The 21,504-nt window shown below is 34.0% G+C and overlaps 2 protein-coding genes across 5 annotated transcripts; both read right to left on the bottom strand.

Annotated features, from left to right (window-relative positions):
* Positions 1 to 2,621: 2,621 nt before the first annotated feature.
* LOC110649719 (uncharacterized) lies at positions 2,622 to 13,612 on the bottom strand. Its single transcript, XM_021804406.2, has 7 exons — positions 13,230 to 13,612; positions 12,896 to 12,937; positions 12,116 to 12,198; positions 11,907 to 12,008; positions 11,564 to 11,778; positions 3,266 to 3,360; positions 2,622 to 3,189 (listed from the first exon to the last, which is right to left on the bottom strand). Exons 1-7 carry the CDS (start codon positions 13,369 to 13,371, stop codon positions 2,933 to 2,935), a joined length of 936 nt encoding a protein of 311 aa, XP_021660098.2. The 5' UTR covers positions 13,372 to 13,612; the 3' UTR covers positions 2,622 to 2,932.
* Positions 13,613 to 15,190: 1,578 nt separating this feature from the next.
* Positions 15,191 to 21,504, bottom strand: LOC110649716 (leucine aminopeptidase 1). Of its 4 annotated transcripts, XM_058139314.1 has the most exons (13): positions 21,439 to 21,471; positions 21,208 to 21,332; positions 20,312 to 20,726; positions 20,011 to 20,205; positions 19,203 to 19,428; positions 18,726 to 18,852; positions 18,218 to 18,313; positions 17,354 to 17,431; positions 16,895 to 16,955; positions 16,217 to 16,404; positions 16,009 to 16,034; positions 15,715 to 15,913; positions 15,417 to 15,591 (listed from the first exon to the last, which is right to left on the bottom strand). In XM_058139314.1, exons 2-12 carry the CDS (start codon positions 21,271 to 21,273, stop codon positions 15,757 to 15,759), a joined length of 1,635 nt encoding a protein of 544 aa, XP_057995297.1. In that variant the 5' UTR covers positions 21,274 to 21,332; positions 21,439 to 21,471; the 3' UTR covers positions 15,417 to 15,591; positions 15,715 to 15,756. The 4 variants fall into 4 exon arrangements, 3 of the variants coding, with proteins under 3 accessions (XP_021660096.2, XP_057995297.1, XP_021660095.2); XR_009145470.1 differs by having other exon boundaries at positions 15,715 to 15,895; positions 16,010 to 16,034; positions 21,208 to 21,503; XM_021804403.2 differs by having other exon boundaries at positions 21,208 to 21,504.

The raw sequence follows: 21,504 nt of genomic DNA, 5'->3' as shown, positions 1-21,504 counted from the left end.
TAAGAAAATAATTTTAAAATCTCTTGTAGGGTACTTAATGAGTTATCGGTAGGTGAAGTTCGGTAGTTCATTAGATACTCTACGAGATCATGTTATGCGTTACAGAGGGGTAAGGTGTGACAAGCTAAATATATAAAGCACGTCAACTGGATTTTTTTTTTTTTTTTTATATCATATTGTCAAATATAGTTATTGATTTATAGATAATATGGATAGTGAATTTATATCATTTCATAATTTTGCTTACTATTATATAATAAAAAAAATAACCAACTTTTTCATAATTTTAAAAATTATATTGATTTTTCTTTATATTCACAAGGATTCTTTTTTATCTTACTTTTTCAACTAACCAATTTTTCCTTTTGTTATTTTTATGTTTCAAATGCTAGCCCGACATCCACTGACAAAGCATATTATTAATAAATATTTTTTTTATATCATATTGTCAAATATAGTTGTTGATTTATAGATAATATGGATAGCGAATTTACATCATTTCACAATTTTGTACTATTTTTGCTTTCCAAGATCGTGGAGTCTAGCCAATCGAAACTCTAATATCTATTAAACTGATGCTCACATTCACCTTATATTATCTACAAAATTGGTAAGTTAGGAGGGGTGAACATCTAGAGAAAAACTCAGTGAATTTACATTTATAATAGACATCATGCAATAAAGAAGAAAAACAAATACGCAAGCTAGAAGATTAATCATCAAGCTAAATGAACAAACTCAACAATTAGAATTTTAAGAACAAGCTGAATGAATTAGACAATCAATTTCAACATGCTATGCAATAGCAAAATCTCTAAATTCATTCTTAAAACATACTCCTTTTGGTCTCCAATCATTCCTCAAATATAAAAAAAATATCAATAACTAGCTCTTGACATCCAAAGATATGCCAAAGTATCAAAATAAATATCACAATCATATCCATTTTGTGTTAACCTCACAATGGCGATCTCACGTCTCTATGGGCAACCATTTCCTATTGTAATAAATTAAACTACTGACACCCCTCTAGCGGGAGCAAATATGCCAAATATAATTTAATATCTCATAGTGATATGAAGGCATATTAGAGTTATCAAAACCATAGACCATCAAACTCACAATCTCCAAATAACATAATTGTGCTAAATGAAAATTCATTGCTATCCAAAGTAGCTAAACAATCATCACACTAATCCACAATTTCATAATATTTCTCATAACTCTACAATATGAAATCATATCCGCCATACTTGCTACTATCTTTCCATAACGTGCTACTAATCTCTAATCACAATTTACTATTTTTCCTTTATCTCATATCCTCTAACTCTCTTTGTAAACTTGGCTAATATATATGCATGAATAACATTGGAATAAGAATAAATAACTATAAAATAAAATCAAAGTAAAACACAATGAGGAATTAATAATCAAAATACAATAACGATACCAAAAACAAATAACAGTTTTAAAGTAATAAGTAAAGAAATTGAATTTTAATTTTTTTTTTCATAAAATTCATTAAAATTTAATTTAATTTCATAAAAATCACTATGATCGGAAATTAAAATTTTTTTATACTAATTTACTAATATGTCAATCATTTTTTAAATAAAATTACCTAACTAATAGTTACTAGTAGAGAAAAAAAATAGAGAAAGAGAAAGGCTTTTATGGTTAGGGGGTAACCGGATGTGTTGCATGCATTATATATATATATAATAAGATAATTTTATTTGTAAAATAATTAATAGGTCAGCAGATTAATTTTGAACCTTTAATTTTTAATTACAGTAATTTTTATGTGTTGCATGCATTATATATATATATATATATATATATATATATAATAAGATAATTTTATTTGTAAAATAATTAATAGGTCAGCAAATTAATTTTGAACCTTTAATTTTTAATCACAGTAATTTTTATAAAATCAAATTAAAATTTTATAAATTTTATAAAAAAAATAAAATTAAATAACTTTTATAAAAATATTCATAAAATTAGTGACGAAGTATTTATCCTGATAAGTTGTGCACCGTTACTATAATATAATAATAACTAGAACATGGTTCCACATGTATTGTTATTTAATTACCAATGAATTAATTACTCACTTTATCCAGACAAATATTAATTAAAATTTTAGATTATTTAAGTAAATTAATTATCAACTAATTAACTAATCAGATTTCTAGAAACTAACAGAGAAAACTGCAAAAGTCACGAACACTAAAGCTTTTCATTTCAGTTTCACCTCATCAATCCTACTCAATTCTTCTTAATTTATTCTGCCAAGACTATGTTGCCAATTAAATTATCATAAGAAGCTAATTTCATACATTTTCTCAATTTCAGTATGAACTTCAATTCAATTAATTATTAGCCATATAATTAAAAGCACTAAGCACAATGATAATTACTCAACGCAATGAAGTCAATCATGCATAAATTGAAATCAAACAAATTTGAGTTCTCATGATGAGGCTATTTTCATAGCACTAGCATCATCACCAAAGCACATAAAAATCTCATGAAAGGCATAGCAAATCGTTTTACAGAAAGGGAGAATTAGAAAAACTCGATAAAGATGAAAACTTTGCCAGGGAAAAATGAAAAGAGAATTAGAATTTAATAATAATAATCAATTTTGTGAAATTTAATGTTGCCATGCAATAGAACTTCATGGAAAATTTCTCTCCCCCTACATAATTCTTGAAGGGAAGTAGGCAGATAAAGATTACACAGATTTAGATTACATGAGAACCAAATATTCACTTGAAGATTCTTGTATAACCAGACCAAATATTGTGCTTGAAATAGCTGCCTAAATACTCACAAAAATCAACCAATAATCTTAGAGTTTGAATGCTAAAGAACCCACAGGAAGAAGAGGCAATGGGTCAACTCCGAATCAAATGTCAAATTAAGTATCTTCTTGACTTGGAGGCAGTTCAATCAGTCTCACCGAGCGAGGAAGCATAAACTCAGCAAATATTGGATAGTGCGAGGAAGGATAATAACCATCAATATTATCATTGACCACTTCACACAAACTAGGAATCAGAGATCTACCTCTAAAAAGAATCCAATCCACATGTAAATCCTGAGTTTGGCGATCCCAGCAGAGGCAGAGTGCTCTCAAGATCAACTTGAGGAATTCAAGAGCTCCTTGCTTGTCACCTGACAGCATCAGATAATAAGACTGAGGATAGTTATATCATGCTAAGAGACCTAAACAGAAATGGCAAGATTCTACCTTTGAATCCATGATAAGTGTGAATGAGGGAAGCATTTTTCCTCACTCGGGCATTGGGCCACACATCCCTCATGTCACCCACTACTCCATGCTCTCTGAAGGGAAAAGACACATATTCACTCTATTGGACCAAAATTCAGAGAGGCAGCGTTAACATTCAGCAAGGAAAAACCATTTTTCATTTAAAAGTAAAACTTGGAACAATTGATCAATCAGTTGTTTCCAAGAAAAAAAAATGACTTTCTACACTTAACAATATAAAGCAAAATGACTTTCTTTGTGTTTGGAGTTAACAGCAGTATGAGGGTGACAACCATGTATTAAAAGCTTCTTTTTTTTTTTTCTTTTTTTTTTTTTTACAAGACACTGAATCTACAAAATGAAGAACATTCTATACATCCAAAAAGTACGGTTTGCATCCATCTATCAGAATATCAAGCAAGCCCTTCTGATGTAGAACCAGGGAGAAACAAGATCAAGAGAAACATATTCTCAAGATATAAGAAAGAGAAACAAATTGTCAATAACCATTGCTAATAAACAATAATAATCATAATATTGAAAACTAAACAATACAATGCCTAGACATTGGTATTTATAGTTTATCAACTAACCCTAATTGAAAATAATTAGGAATACTAAATTAAACAGACTTCCTAAATAAAATACTAAATCTAATGATAATAAAATTTCTAAATAATAGAATTCTAAATTTTCTAATTCTACAATGACTAAAATTCCTAATTTTAGTTCTCTTCCAATATTGTATTATTCTCCCCTAGTTGGAGAAAACTCAACCTCGATTTTTGAAGTGCAGAAGAATAAGAAACTACATTAGGAGAACACACATTGTTATCTTCTTGGACAATAGCAACAAAATTGACATAAGAATCTCATACTTTCCTTTGCATCCCTAGAAACATGTGGACAGATCAAATCAATCATAGCGGCAATTGAAAGACCATCCAATTCACTAGGAGCAAGAGAATTAGATAAAGCTTCAATTTCCATTGTAGTCTCCATATAGCTTGATTGTCTTCAATTTCCAATAAAATCTCCATGTTTGGATTTTCTTCAACTTTTAGGGAAGGAGTTAGTTTGAATGGAGTGATACTGCCCCAAAGTAATCACTTTAAATATCTAGGCTTAGTCCTTCAAGTAGATGGGGGATGTGAAGAGAATGTTAGTCATAGGATTAAAACCGGATAGTTGAAGTGAAGACGTGCCACGGGAGTTTTATGTGATCGTAAGATTCCCAATAAATTGAAAGGAAAATTTTACCGTACAGCCATACGACCGGCTATGTTATATGGTAGTGAGTGTTGAGCACTGAAAGAGTCGTATGCATCTGAGATAAGAGTTGCAGAGATGAGAATGTTAAGTTGGATGAGTGGCCATACTAGACTAGATAAAGTCCGTAATGAGAGTATTAGAGAAAAGGTAGGAGTGGTGCCAATTGAAGATAAGTTGAGAGAAGGGAGATTGAAGTGGTTTAGTCATGTAAAGCGTAGACATACGGAGGCTCCAGTTAGACAAGTAGAGCACATTAGGTTAGAGGATAGAAAGAAAAAAAGGGGTAGACCTAAATTGACTTGGAGGAGAGTAGTACAACATGACCTAGAAGCATTACACATTTCTGAGGATTTAACCCAAAATCGTTCAGAGTGGAGAAAGCGAATCCATATAGCCGACCCCAAATTTTTGGGATAAAGGCTTAGTTGAGTTGAGTTGAGTTGAGTTTTAGAGTAGTTTCCTCAAACTTTTCTTTCTTATCATCAACTTCTTCTAGAAGAGGTTCTTTAACATGTGAATGCTCAACAAAAACTTCAAATTTGTCAAGCTCAAACCCTTCATGCTTAGGTTCTTTAGGTTGCTTTTTTCGTTTATTATTTTCATCTTCAAGTTGCTCTTCAAATTCTTGTTCATCTTCAATTTCAAATTGCTTCTCGTATTCAAGATATTCTTGCACTAAATCTTTAAAAGCTCTTGACAATTCACGAAACTTTGCTTTCATTTTTATAACCTTGAGATCACAAATTATTTTTTCTATGTTTCAAGTTCTTTTTCCTTGACTCATAAGAATTGTTGGAGACCTTGGTATTCCCTTTCTTTATCTAGTAACAACAACAACTAAATCTTAATCCCAAACTAGTTGGGGTCAGCTATATAAATTCTTGTTCACTATTCAGCTCTGTTAGATACCAAATCCACAACAGTATGTAATACTTATAAATCTTTTCATACTACTTCCCTCCACGTCATCTTAGGCCACCCCCTTTCCCTTCTCCCTCCTTCCCCTACTAGCCTATCACACTTCCATAGGACATTTGATTTTTTGCATTGTACATGACCAAATCATCTTAAACGAACCTCTCTTATTTTATCTGCATTATGTACTATATGCATTCTCTGGCAAATGTGGGCATTCGTAATCTATACATGACCAAATCATCTATTTTAACATCCGCATTTATGCCATACTCATGTTATGGATATGTTGTACTGTAGATGCCCAACATTCACTTCCACACAACATAACTGGTTTGACCGCAGTCCTATAGAACTTACCTTTCACTTAGTTAAAGATCTTCCGATCACATAAAACATCTGTTGCAGTCCTATATTTCTTTTTCTAGTAAAATTTATGTAATTTCTTTATATTGATTTGTAAGTAAGAACATAATTCACAATCACGGCTATTGTTATCTATCCAATGACATATAGAAAGTAATTGACCCTTATGGTATCTGAATTCATAACATAGTTGTTCAATGACAATTCTATAGTAATGATCTCATCTTCTAGTTTCTCAATATGAGTCAACAACATGATATTCAAATTAAAGAAGCATACTCAGTGAAGAAAACTCAAATTTTACCCTTTTGTTTCTGTCACTTGCGACTGTGACTGCAACCGCAATTTAAAACCACAGTGGCAATGTTGACAGGACATTGTGTGCCGACGTAGCAATTTCATGCCAATCTGATGTTTAATATGAAACAAAAGAGTTGACATGTCAAGCTAACCTAGTGCTGACGTGGCGAGATGATCTTATTGTGTCCCTAACGTTGTCGTGATGTCAGTATGTACATTGTACAGGGACCAAAATCAGGTTAAACCAAGCACATTGCAGCAGTTTGTGCTTGTTTGCCCAAAACATTGGATTAGAAAACTCAACCTAATATTTACTAGCTGTATGGGCACTGAAACCGATCTTTGACTATGAAAACGGTCTCTAGCGTGCGGCAAGGTGCAACAGAGGTTCAATTGCTAGAAAGAATGGAATTATGGCAAGGTCTCAACTTGGGTCAAAGTCTAACTTGGATGGATCTTTGAAACTGAACCACCTCAGGCAATCGAAATTTGGGATTGCCGGAGCCAACCGGTTGATCTGCAGCGGCTTCACGGTTGTCTGGTGATGAAAGATGACAAAGTTGGAGAGAGGAGGTGCAACAACTCTTATTCTCCTCTTGCTCTCTGTTGCAATGCTTTTTTGGGTTTTGTTTTGGGTTTTTTCTTTTAATAACTATTATGGAAAGTCAATCACTATGTTATGGAAAGTCAATCACTATATTATTTCTCTGTATATTCTGTATTCTGTATTCCTATTTAAGATTTCTTCATAATTAGTAGAACACAATTATAGGAATCAATTGTATATATACCCATGTACAGATTAATTGAAATCAATGAGAATCATCTCTTTCTACATGGTATCAGAGCAGGTCATCAATCTAGGGTGACTATTTGCTCTCACTACCCAGCTCAGGAGAGACCTTGGCCGCCGACCGGCCGTTTCAACCCCGATCAACATCGCCGGCGTTACCTCAACCCCCTCATTCCACCACTGTGTTCTGTTGCCTGATCTAGTATACCATTAAAAGACTTCTGAGGTTTGGCTCTCAGATCCTATTTCGGTATTTGCTTGATTTGTTATTTTGGGTTATTTTGCTGCTATAAGCACTTTGGATTAGCGTTTCAGTTAGTTTTCTTTATCTCAACAAATGGCAAACAATAAGAATGTTATTTCTGATGTGATTCCGGTGATGACTAAGATCACGGAATACAAACTTAATAGTTCGAATTAACTAGAGTAGAGTAAGACTATTAGGGTCTATTTGCGTAGCATTGATAAGGATGATCACCTTACTAAAGATTCACCCACTGATGATACACGACAAACTTGGCTAAGGGAGGATGCTCGGTTGTTTTTGCAGCTTCGAAACTCGATTCATAGTGAGGTAATTAGTTTAATTAATCACTGTGAATTTGTTAAGGAATTGATGGATTACTTAGATTTTCTGTATTCTGGTAAAGGGAATATCTCCCGTATATATGATGTTTGTAAGACATTCTACCGTGCTGAGAAAGAGGAAATGGAGGCTTTAGATGCTAATGGTACATGGGAACTATTGCCTTTGCCCACTGGTAAAAAAGCTATTGGTTGCAAATGGGTATTTACAGTAAAGGTAAATCCTGATGGTTCTGTGACTAGGTTAAAAGCACGCCTTGTAGCAAAAAGATATGCTCAGACATATGGGGTTGATTACTCTGATACTTTTTCTCCTGTAGCTAAACTTACTTCTATTCGCTTGTTTATCTCTTTAGCAGCTACATATGATTGGCCCCGGCATCAATTGGATATCAAGAATGCTTTCCTTCATGGTGATCTTCAGGAGGAGGTGTATATGGAGCAATCACCTGGGTTTGTTGCTCAGGGGGAGTTAGGTAAAGTTTGAAGGCTTCGGAAGTCTCTTTATGGCTTGAAACAAAGTCCTAGGGCATGGTTTGAGACATTCAGTGAAGCAGTACAGGAATTTGGTATACAAAAGAGTAAGTGTGATCACTCAGTATTTTATAGGCAATCTGAGGCTGGTCTAATTCTGTTGGTAGTCTATGTGGATGACATTGTCATCACTGAGAGTGACTCTGCAGGTATTTCATCTCTTAAAACCTTCCTCCAAACTCAGTTTCAGACCAAAGACTTGGGATTGTTAAAGTATTTCTTGGGTATCGAAGTTATGAGAAGTACGAAGGGTATTTTCTTGTCTCAAAGAAAATATGTCATCGATCTATTGACAGAGACAGGAAAATTAGGTGCTAAGCCTTGTAGCGCACCAATGACTCCAACTTTACAAGCAGTTGAGGATAGTGAGTTGTTTGAAGATCCAGAGAGATACAGGAGATTGGTAGGAAAATTGAACTACCTTACAGTCACTCATCCTGACATTGCTTATGTCGTTTGTGTGGTAAGTCAGTTTATGTCTTCCTCAACTGTTGCTCATTGGGAAGCCTTGGAACAAATCTTGTGCTATTTGAAGGGCGCTCCAAGAAGAGGTTTGCTATATGGTAATCATGGGCATTTGAATGTTGAATGTTTTTCAGATGCCGACTGGGTTGGATCTAAGGTTGACAGGAGGTCAACTACTGGATATTGCGTTTTTATTGGAGGAAATTTGGTGTCTTGGAGATGCAAGAAGCAGAGTGTAGTTTCTCGATTTAGTGCTAAATCCGAATACAGAGCCATGGCATAATCAGTATGTGAGGTAATGTGGATACTTCAATTACTAGATGAGACAGGTTTTAAGACCTCCCTGCCTGCAAAATTGTGGTGTGATAATCAAGCTGCTCTTCATATTGCTTCTAATTCAGTGTTTCATAAGCGGACCAAACATATTGAGATTGATTGTCACTTTATTCATGAAAAGATTCAACAACAGATCATCTCAACAGGACACATCAAAACTGGAGAGCAGTTAGGAGATATTTTCACAAAAGTTCTGAATGGAGCTAGGATTGACTACATTTGTAACAAGTTCGGCATGATTAACATCTATGCTCCAACTTGAGGGGGAGTGTTATGGAAAGTCAATCACTATGTTATGGAAAGTCAATCACTATATTATTTCTTTATATATTCTGTATTCTGTATTCCTATTTAGGATTTCTTATTTAGGATTTCTTCCTAATTAGTAGAACACAATTATAGGAATCAATTGTATATATATATACCCATGTACAGATTAATTGAAATCAATGAGAATCATCTCTTTCTACTAACACAAAGGCAAGGACTTACAAGGGCTTGATGAGGTAGGGTAGAGGGAACAATTGGGCTAGGGTGTCTTGTGCAAAGGCTTGTCTTATTTTCACAAGGATTTTTTTTTTCCTTTTTTATCTAGACAAAAACTATGGCAGATTCAAAGGAAAATTATGGAAGGGAAGAGTTTTGAAGGCTTTGATACCAAATTGATATAAAACCAGAAAGAAACCAAAATCAAGAGCAAAAAGTTTTCAAGATTTAAGGAAGAGAAACAAATTCTCAATAACTCTTATTAATCTTTGTAATAATCATAATATTCAAAGTTAAATAATAAATGCCTAGCCATTGGTATTTATAGTGTATGTATATCAACTAACCCTGATTGAAACTAATTAGGAATACTAAATTAAACAAACTTCCTAAATAAAATACTTAATCTAATAATAATAAAATTCCTAAATCATAAAACTTTAAATTTCCTAATTCTACAATGACTACAATTCCTAATTTTAATTCTCTTCCAATGTTGCATCACCTTCTCTCCTTCAAATGTCCTCATCTTTCTGCCGCTTCACACAACCTAAAAAAATGTCTGGAGGGTCGAGGTAACATATTATTTGTCCATGCAAAAGCATAGGTACCCACCAAGCACACTTCCTTTTCCATTTAAATTCCCATGTAATTATTCAAACATGCATTAGCAAGCCAACTCTCAAAACTTTCTTGAGGTGGCTACAGAACAATAAGAGGTGGCCAATAGTTCAGCACTTTCTTTAGATAAGATTTTTACAATCTTTCTTTCCTTCTGGAGATTATCAATTAATAGCTAGAATCCTCTGACTGTTGCTTTCTGTGCAAAAGAGAAATGCCTTGGAAGGAATTTCGTCTTCCAAATGATCTTCCAAGTAAAGTTGAATTCACCATCAACCAATTTTCCCTTGCCCAAAGCTCAATAGAAAGACAACATGAAACAACAGCACTCACCAACACACGACCCCCCCCAAAAAAAAAGAAAAAAAAAAAATTCTTTTTGTTTTACATCATTGACAATGGTACTTGTTATGGAACAGAAAATTGTTGTAAGATAGGAAATAAATTGGAATTAACTTAATTTTAGGATAGAGATTGAATTTAGGAATAATTGTATATAAATTTGTACCTGTTATTGATGAAATACATATCAGTTTTCTACCACATTAACAGTACTAACGCTATTCAACTTCATTATACAAGTCCTCTAAAAATCTCAAGACTGATTTTTAACTCCCAGTCTAGGCTTTCCAACCAAAAAATTCAAAGCCCAAGCCAATTTCTCATTTTTGGAATAGAAACAAGAATCAATAAAACAAAAACAAAGATAGCATATCCAAAAATACTACAGCTTTTCAGAGACCAACATCAAATATTTCCTTTCTCAGTTTCAGCCTCATTAGGTACAAAGAGTTGATTCACAGTAGTTTTCCAAATTTTGTGACCTAGTGACAAACAGAAACCATACGGCCATCAGCATTTCTAAGAAAAATTAAAAAACTAAGGGACTGAGATAAAATCATCAGTCACATATATATTTAATAATATGTATTTCACACAGGTTGTAGATTGTTTGCTCTTGTAAATCAAGCACGTTTTTTCCCTTTATAGTTTTCCTAGGAAGAAGGGGAAAGGTTGGCTTAAATTAACATCATAAATATATCAATCTATCCTCTGCTATAAAGAACTAGCTAGGTTGATAATAGTCGGCAGCAGTATGTCAATAAACTGCTGCTGCAGTTCAGGTAACAAACAAGCAGGATTTGAGAGAGAGAGAGAGAGAGAGAGAGAGAAAGAGAACCACCAAAGAACTGCAGTTTGAATTTTGAGTTACTAAGGCAGTTATGTCCAGTTTCTGAACTAAAATTATTATCCCTATTTCTGCTCCCTCTCTTGAGCCAAAAAGCATAAAATTAAAAATAAAAAATAAAACCACTAGCAGCAGGAAAAGAAAATGGAGTTCAAATTGTAAATTCTATCATTAATCATGACAGTTTTGCAAACACAAGCATCTCATTCTTGGGAAAAGACAACAAAGAAATTATTTTGTCATTTCAGCTAATTGATTAATGGTAGAAGTTTTGAGAAAAATGTTCAAACTTGAGACAAGAATATGGGGCCTTAAACAAGGACAATATAACTATGACAAGAGAACAATTAAAACATCAGAGAATTGAATGCCCTTGATCTCAATGTATACATCATTACCATGTTCCAAAAGGTACCTTGATCTCCCAAGAAGAAAACGTCCTGTAGTTGATTCCTTTTGCGTGTTAAATCCTCCACAGTACACAACTGGCAAGCTTGGAGGTAAGGATGCAATATGTTGCCAAGTGAGTAAAGCACTTCTTCTACGGGCCCGAGGACTGAACTCATCCATGTTTGTATTCACTATCTGAAATGAAAATCCTGGCGGCTCAACCCCTTTAAATTGGAATGTGTGGACATCATGTCAAAGAAACAAGTCATATTTAAAACAATCCACAAACGCAAAACTTAGGGCAGGAGAACTCAGCAGACAAATGATATAATATTTGGAAAACTAGTAGTTGTAACTTCAAAGGATATAGCCCATGTTGCAATACATGGAACTGCCGCACCCCACGACATGCTTCCGGGGACAGAGGGTGAATCTGATAACCAAAATGTTCCACCTTCTAGTAGCTCTACCTTCATTGAAAAACCAAAGTACATGAAGAAAGCTCAAATTGCCTGAAAATCTTATACAAAACACAAGGTGAATGCTCAGCCACATCAGAAAGGAACTGATTTCATACCTTCTCCTTGTCATAGAAGATTGTGCAGTGTTCATCTGAAGTGTCTTGAGATCCTTTTCTTGATATTCCAAATTGATCATAGCCTGAAAAAAAATTAAAATAAAATAAAGAAGCAATGCTCAATTTCAAGGTTCATGAGAGCAAGAGAGTGCTTTTACTGAAAAACCACAATACAAGCACAAGTACACAAATAATCTTATAATTGGAAAAGTGAAACTCAATTTCAATCTCTAATGATATCAAGCAATATATGGTAATCAAACTCAAATATTACTTAGCTTTGAAAACAAAATACAAGTGACAATGCCCCAATTCATTTTTTAATTTGTCTATTGGATGAGCTATACAATATGGATAGCTCTTCTGAATGCCCACAAGCATATACCTTAGGAACTTTGAGGGCAAGCTTTCACCTCATATATCATTGCATCAAGCAACAGCCCCAAAGTTTTACTCGCAAATCACAGTAACCACCTGATGAATAAGGCATTTGGTTACCAAGGGAAGTTAAATGATTCCTTATTGTAGTTGATAAATGAATATGATCATTTTGACAGGAGTTAGAAAAGTATATAAGATCATCATTGTATTCCCAAAACAGAAAAGGTATTTACTATGAACATCTGATTTGCACCTTAAGCTCATGTCACCGACATCGGGAGTTGAATACATGAACAGAATCTTTCTTAAACTAGATTTGACTGGCAACAGAATGCAGTAAGAAACTTCTTAATTATCAGTACGCAAGAAGAAGACTGATGAATTATTAGAGAAATTTACCTGGCAAGCCCTGCTGAAGATAATCCAATTGCGATTTCACACCTGAATCACCAACAAAATAAAAGGCAGAAATCATGAACAAGAAACAACAACAGAAACTACTCACATCAATCAGAATACACTCACATAAATAAGAAGAAGTAAACACTAGCAAACAAAAACAAACAAACAATAAATATAATCCTAACCCAAAATCGAGCTTAAGGAATCCCCAGAAAAGAGCAGAAAAGAAGAACCCATCTCCAAAACACAAATTAAGAGAGACCCAGATCAAACATTTGAAGGAAAAAGCAACTAGAAACAAGATCAGAACAGACAGATGGGTAAAGCAAACCTTGCTGAGTACAAAGGATCAAAGGTGAGTAACTGGTGATAACACTTATACATAAATCTCTCCTCTTCTCCCAAGAATTAGGGCTATCTTCAGGCTGATCTTCATGAAGATTAAAGGTCATGACAGTCAAAGAAACACTCATTGTTTTTCACAAGCAAAAATGAAAAAATAAAGCTTGCTCACTCAGCTTCTTTTCCTTTTCCTTTTTCTCTTCAACAAACCAACCAAAACACGATTACAGATGAAAAGAGCTAATAGTAAATAATAAGCTTAGTAGATTCCATTCTTGGGAGCTTAGAGATGTGTTTGATTTATTGGATTTCAGTGTTCTACGGCTGGTACTATAATTGCAGCAGTGCACTGTAACCATTTTTCCTTGACTCATAACATTTCATTGAGGGAAAATTATTATTTAAAATTTTTTTTCAGTGAAATTAATTATTTTATTTTAAAATATATTAAAAATAAAATTTAAATTAATATTAAAAATAATTAAATGATTAGAAATAAATAGAATAAATATATAAAAATTGATTAATATATTTTATAAAATAAGAAATTAAATAATTAAATTTATTTAAATTAAGATTTTAAATAATAATTTCTTTTAGGATTGCAAGTTAGGTTTTTGCCTTGCAAATGCCAAGTCAAAGGAACTTCGCAATTATATTAGCTGTTGAGTGTGTCTAAGCGCGCGTAGTGAGAGATCTTGATAATTATCACGATTTTATTAATATGTTAAGTTTTGTTCTTGAGCATTTTATATGTGCTTTAAATTTAAAAAAAAAAAAAAAAAAAAAAAAAAAAAAAAAAAAAGAAGCTGAATTTTATGAGGTGTGAGTCAAATTGAGTCACCTGTATGCGATGACCGTGCTCAAAGGCTGATTTTTAGGGAACTCGTGCAGAGTATATATACATAATATTTATATAAAATAAAAGATTTTAATAAAATTATTATAATTTTATTAAAATTTTAAATTTAATTAATTATTAAATATATTTAATATATTAAAAAATAATATTCTCTCTCATAAAAAATAGATTTTTTTTATTATAAAAAAAATAAATTTTACATAATTATAAAAAAAAATAAAAATTAAATTTGTATCTTCTAGTTTAAGATTAAAAAAAAAAAAAAAACAAACAAACAAACAAAAAGATGCCTTGAATTGTGGAAGTACCACAGCACGATCGCCAGTCACCACCTGAGAATCCTAGAACGTGCGGTCCAATCAGGTCTTTTTCTTTTTCAAGTGAGGAAGAAATGGGGCAGTATTGTCACTATTTTTTAAAATTTTTTTATTTTCATTGTTAATTCAGTTATTCTTAATTTATATTCAAATCAACCAAAATAATCAAATTTTTTATTAATTAATATATTTATAGTTATTTTTATAATTTTATTTATAATATTAACTTATAACTATTTTTTTTTACTTTATAATTTGGAGCTAATTTGCCCAAAATACTATTTTTCAATCATTTTACTAGCCCAAAATTTCCTAAGCCCAGCCTATTCTACGCCTTGCTTTTTTAAGCGCGGCCTTTCCTCAATCTCAAGCCCAGCCCATCCCAAAATTTCCTCCGTCGAAACTGACTTCATCAAAACTTCCTTCCTTGCTTGTTTGCCAAAGCCAGAGAGCAGATGAGAGCATCCAGCCATCCACCATCGCGAGAAGGCGAGAATTGCATTTCACCTCTGCGCCTTTGACATCGTCTCTGTAGTTACCGAAATTAGGGCTAAAAATTTCACCCTTTACCGCGTGCAAATTGTGAAATGATTTGTAGATTTATGTTTCCCCTTCATTGCCTAGAGATTGTGAAATGAGTTGCACAATTTGTATATATTTTTTTTAGTGTCAATTTGGTTTGAATTTGAAACCCTAGTCACTTTTGAAGTCAAGAGTTGAGAGATTATTTTTGGCATTGTGGATTCAATTTATCATAAACCAAACTGACCATTTGCACACCTCAAACCTCTAATTTACATAGCTAAAGAATTAGTAGCACAACAGGAGAATTTAATATTACCACCAAACACCCTAGAAAGCCATTTCATTATTAAAGAAACTAACGTACAGGGACAGATTTTGAAAATTTCCAGGCTCAATTACTAACCATAAGACTGCCACCTCTTCTCCATTTCTTTTTCACAGCACCTAACAACCCACATGATAGCCACAGTCTCCTTTTAGTCTTTTCTCCAATAGGATCCTGACACTGTTCGTTGCATCTAAGAAGAATTTTGCAAGACCCACTCCACAAGAGTTGAAATGCCAAATCCTGTTGCAGTGCGCTTCTTCTCGTTCCACACTGGACCAGCCAAGTCAATGTGCATCCACTGAACCTTCTCATCAACAAACTGCAAAATTACAGATAAAATTTCAGGTTTTTGCAGTGCATTTTGTAAGGAAAGCATTTTGGATATGGGAGAATAAAAAGATTATCAAAAAGATAATACATAGTAGCATTTGGATTTATTTACTTTTAAGATGTTAAAGCTGAAAATAGGCATCTGGCTCCTTAACTAAAGCCTCAGTAAGTGATTATTCATCACTGGTTGGTAAAATTTTTCAGCCTTCCATGAGGTTCTGGATGATTTACCAAGAGTTGGTCTCGTGGCACAGTCCACCATGGTGAATGCATAACCTCCAAATCTCCCATGCCCCAAACCCCATTTCCCCCTAACCAAAATGAAAAAAATGGAGAAACCCCTCAAAGCAATATGCAGTCCTTAAAAATTCACTATTTTAGTAGATTATTAACAACATTGAAGTACCTGCATCTGACATCTTCAAATTTTTGCTGGGCAATCCAAAATAATAGGAAATTTTCAGAATACAGATGAGTCCAATACTTAAAACACATACCCACACAAGAAACCAGAATAATTGTGTCCATGCAACGCAAGTAGTAGATAGTTTATAAAGACGATGTATGAAAAAGATGGCTATTATCACATACAATATATTGATATGCTCAGTTACCTGTTTCAAAAACAGAGCTGCTGTAATAGCACCGCCTTGACGACCACCAGTGTTGACCATATCAGCCACTCCCGACTTCATGGACTCCCAGTAACTTTCCTCTAATGGCATCCTCCAAAGTTTCTCTCCACTGACCTCTGCTGCAGTTAAAACCTCCTTTGCCAAGGCATCACTAGGTGTGAAGACACCTAAGAAATTGTTTTCTCTTGATTAAAATGGCAATTAAATACTCAAAACTCTGAAAGAGTTTAGCAGTTTTATGAATACTTATACCACAAATGCCATGGGCAACATTTGCCACCTTGTAATGGCCAAAAGACACAGATATGATATTTATATATTTTATACTGTTCTAGAAATTGAATGGCCTAAAAATGCATGACCACACTTATTCAACATGGCTCCAAACTCAACTTTTCCTTTTTCCAATTTGGGGTTTTTTATCCCCCCTTAATTTGAAGACATTCAACAGACCTTAGCTCTGGACCTCTTAAAATATGATCACAGCCATGGATATTTGTTCCATGCTTTCCACACCTCCCCCAAAACACCCCCTCCTCCCCACCCAAAAAAATAAAAATAAAATAAATTAAAAAAGGGATAAGAGGAAAAAGAAATTCTCAAAGCTTGATCCCTTTAGACTCCAATCACCGGCATAATCATGAAATGTTTTTGTACCTGCAATTGAAGGACCAAGAGCAACTACACAGGCACCAGTTAATGTAGCCAGGTCAACTATCTGCAAAATAATGGTGTTAGCACAAATTTTAAATTCAAAGTAAAAATATATACAAGGAGCAGTCTCTTCCAAATAAAAAGGAGCAGTCTCTTCCAAATAAAAACGAGACAATCAATTCATAATCAGAAGGCAAGCAGGCTATATCCTCATCATGGATGGCAATACTATAGATTACAGAATATAGCTACTATTTGCAGTTTCCAATCAAATATCAACCAAAATGTTTAACATATCAGGCTTATAAAAAAAATTCAAAAGCTTCAGTCCACTAAATGTATCTTCTACATAACCATTCCAAGAATGTAGACATAAATTTTATAAGTTAATTCAGAATAAAAAATAACTAAAAACAGCAAAAAGAAATCTGCAACCATCCTTGCCAGTTGCCACTAGCATACCTTCTCTACGCCCTGGTTACACGCATAAACTAAGGCATCTGCAAGTGTAAGCCTGCCTTCAGCATCAGTGTTATTGACCTGCAACAGGTACATCCAACAACATATATCAATATTATTATGTTCTGTTGATGAAGAATCCTGAGAGGTACCCAGCCATATACAGTTCATGTGAGAAACGAGTTCTATGCTATTTCACATAAAATTTTGATTTTTCTAATTAAATGTACAAAATAACTTATAAAAAGATGGAACTTAGCTTTCTCGAGGTGCATTGACAGTATCAAAGTAAAAATGCTGGAACACCTTATAAACAACAAAAGCAATTACCTAACCTAAAAGAATCAACATGAAGAGGACAAGAAAATCAGAACAGCAACATTTGTTCCATTGTTGCCATTAACAGATAAGGCAAATCTGTCAAGTTAACACAAATGGTTTACAAACCTTTCTGTTGCAAGAAAAAAGATCCTATTATAGCGCTGGTCATGATAGAAAACTTCACAACGCTTATAAGGACAGATCGTAACCAGGTTAAATTGGTGGATAGCAAGTTTGTGGTATTTGGACAAGTCTAACTGAACCTAATATTTCAAAACAAGGACAATTGCTAGCTCCACACTCAACAATAAGGTATGACACGCTGAAATGATACTTGAGAGAAAATACCGCAACAGTGCAGGACATAAGGAATTTAAAGAAACAAGTTACCATTCCTTAAAAGGAAAAATAAAGAGGAGCTTAAGTGAAAAGTTCTGGAAATCCTAAATGCATGTTTTGTCCATAAAATATAACAGCTCAATCAAATAAACAAAGCCTCCCACAAGTTGATTTAAAGCCTTTGTTTTTTTGGGGGGAATAGGGTACCTCAATTGTCTTTCCATTTGAGGCTGTGACTATGTCTCCTGGCCTCATGCCTGTTCCACTAATCATATTCTCACAAGCCGCAACAATGAAATGAACCTGGAAATACAAAATTACAACAAATTTTTAGTAGCAGTTCCTAGTCATCAGGGGAAAGAAGGACAGGCAAACACACCTACTTGTGGAGGGCCATGGCCACTACAAACTTTCTACAATTCACAATATGGCACAATTATCCAAAGATAATCACAAGAATATTATACTGCCCCACAAAGAAAAAATTAGTTATTTCCTCTATAGCCCCTTTTCACTCATTTTATTTTCATTCTCAAAGACAAAAAGGCCTACGTTTATTCAACTCTAGTTCCATCATGCCACTTGATGTAATTGTGTCACGAACGGGGAAAAAATTTAGTACACAGGAGGAAAGAAAAGAACTCTCAAATAGATCACCAAGTAAATGCCTTGTAACAATGATTAGGGATGCGAAGAGGGAGCACAAACATATTACCTCTACCCCAGCAGGTTTAATCTGACCAATGGCTTTTGCTGCTCCTAGAACTGCTGCAGAACCTCCCATATCAAATTTCATGAGCTCAATTGAACATCCAGGTCCTGTCTTGATGTTGTAGCCACCACTGAAAACATAAAAGATAAATAACTAATGATCTCTAAAGACACAAAGCTGAAACAATTTAAAGCATCAAATGAAAGTACTACTTCCAATACACTTGAGACATAGACAAAGCAATTGGAAATTTGGAATGTGGAAGACAATGTATCAAAACACATCCATTACACAGCAATATAGAATGCACATGGTGAGAACAGAAGCACCCTCATTGACAGGTCAAAGTCAAGATATATCATAACAGTAACCATGACTCCATAAATGACTAGAGGGTCAGACTTCGAATTTGGAAGTTCTAGCAGGTAATCACCAGTTTACTTTAGTAGAAAATGTTGCAGGTTGGAAATATATTATCACCTGTCAAAAGTCAACCCTTTTCCCACTAAGGCCAACTTGGTTTTAACAGGTCCACTTGGAGGCTTATAACACAAATGGATGAAATGAGGGGGATTTGCAGAAGCCGCAGCAACACCCAGATAAGACCCCATTTTTAATTCTTTGCATTGCTCTGCATTCAAGATGGTAGCAGAAATAACATCGCTATATGTGGAAGCAATCTTTGAAGCTTCTTCTGCTAGTACCGCTGAAATGTGAAAGAGCAACACAGAATTAAACATAAAAACTTTGCATGCAATTAAACGTCAAAACCATCAAATCACACCATATATGAAACATACAAATAGATGATATACAAAAGCATTATGAAGAAAAGGATAAATAAAAAATTTTAAAAAAAAACCTTGATATTAAGCAAAATTTACACTTGTATCCTTATGTTTTCAAAATGAATTAAATAGTCCTTCAATTTTTAAAAAATATACGTTTAGTCCTTCCATTACATTTCAGTCTCTCACCTTTAAGTTAAATAGCATTTTAGTCCCTCACCATTTTAGATGAAATAACATTTTATTTCCTTGCCCACTAAATTTTGAGGATTAAAAAGCCGTTTTATTTTAAAACTGATGCACTAAAATGCTGTTTGAATAACATTCTAGGTATTAAAGTATATGATATTTTAATTGAAATACTAAAGTGCAGTGAAATGTAAAAATCGAGGATCATTTAATTCAATTTTTTAAAAGCAACAATTCATGTGTTAAGTTTACCAAATTAACAGGGTTTTTTAAATTCGCCCAATAGTAAAGGCGATTTAACTTATACGAACCAGGGGTGAGTACATTGGCAGGTGAATTCACAAGCTCTTTTCCAAAGATTACAGCAGAAGAAACATCTTCAGCATATTTGAGTTTCTTCTCTATTTCATGGCCAGTTCCAAGACCAAGAATATCCACAGATTTAAGCACTGATTTCTTTGACTCTGACTTATACCTGTTATCTTCATATATCCCCAGCACTGTTCCTACAAAATTTTAACCATTCCACAATCCACATAAATTAGCAGTAATTGCTAATGAAATCACTCATCACTAAACAATTATTACGCCATTAAATCATCAAATGAGTACCAGATGCTATTGCCGAAGCAGTATTAAGCTTTGATTCATTTGCGATACTTTCTGATGAGGCAAGCACTATAGCAACATCACTGGCTTGAGCAGACTTTGCAGTAGCAGCAATGGCCTCACCAAAATTGAGGAAAGCCAAGGTGGTTGAAGCAGACTGTCCAAGACCAATTAAGCTAACCCTTTTAGAACCAAGACCTGGAAGTCTAAGAACAATTGATTGACCAGCTTTTCCTGTGAAATCCTCCTCAGAAGAGGCTTCACTTAAGAGACCACCCAAATGGGCATCTAGCTTCTTGAGAAGTGAGTTCTCAAACTTTGTGCTCTCATCCTTGGCCATATCTTTCTCAGTAACACCCACTGCAAGTATATCTCCTTTCCATTCCACCGCACCAACATCTTTCGCAGCAAAAGAAATCTATGGAGCATTATGAAAACACTTTTAGTATTCAAAAAAGTAGAAACAATCACACAAGCTAAACTCAAATAAGATAAATCGTCAATTAAAGCTCAGTTTAACATGAAAAATACCACATAATACACATACATTGATGACCATGTAAATCATAAATGCATAAAGAAAAAAAAAAGGGAGAAATTCACCGACAAAAAACAGATGATTAGGAATTTAGCCTAACAGCCAATTACATTAGATCAGAACTACAACTTGATATGTCTAAAAACAAAATTAACAACAAAACGATTGTCAGCAAATGCAAATTAAACAAAGCGATAAAACCATCAATCTGTAGCACGTAAATGCCTATATACATAATCAAATCTACAGATGACTTGGAAAAAAGATGAACCCATTATCCAAAAATTAAAAAAATTTAAACATCCTAACCCATAATACTCTAAAAAAAGTAAGTGGGTTCCTTTCACAAAGGTAGGGGGACCTTGGGGACATCGACGTTGGCTGGCTGTGTAAGGCCAAGAGTGGCACGAGCTAAAGAGTGAGCCATGAGCTTCCCCGCTCCTCCTCCTCCTACTCCTCCTCCGCTACGATAACACAGGGGTGCAACTGCAAAAGAGAATCTAAGAAATGGTGCTGACCTGAATTTTGTGAAAAATAAGGAAGAAGAAGAAGAAGGAAAAGGAGGAACTAGAAAAGAAGAAATGGAGGCGGCCAAGGATGATACTACGGCTGCCATTTTTGGGTGTGGGAGTCTCTAATCTATTTATAGTGAACCCTC

Source organism: Hevea brasiliensis, chromosome 17 (assembly GCF_030052815.1).
Source record: "Hevea brasiliensis isolate MT/VB/25A 57/8 chromosome 17, ASM3005281v1, whole genome shotgun sequence".
NCBI lineage: Eukaryota > Viridiplantae > Streptophyta > Magnoliopsida > Malpighiales > Euphorbiaceae > Hevea > Hevea brasiliensis.
This window is presented reverse-complemented; position numbering and strand designations above follow the sequence as displayed.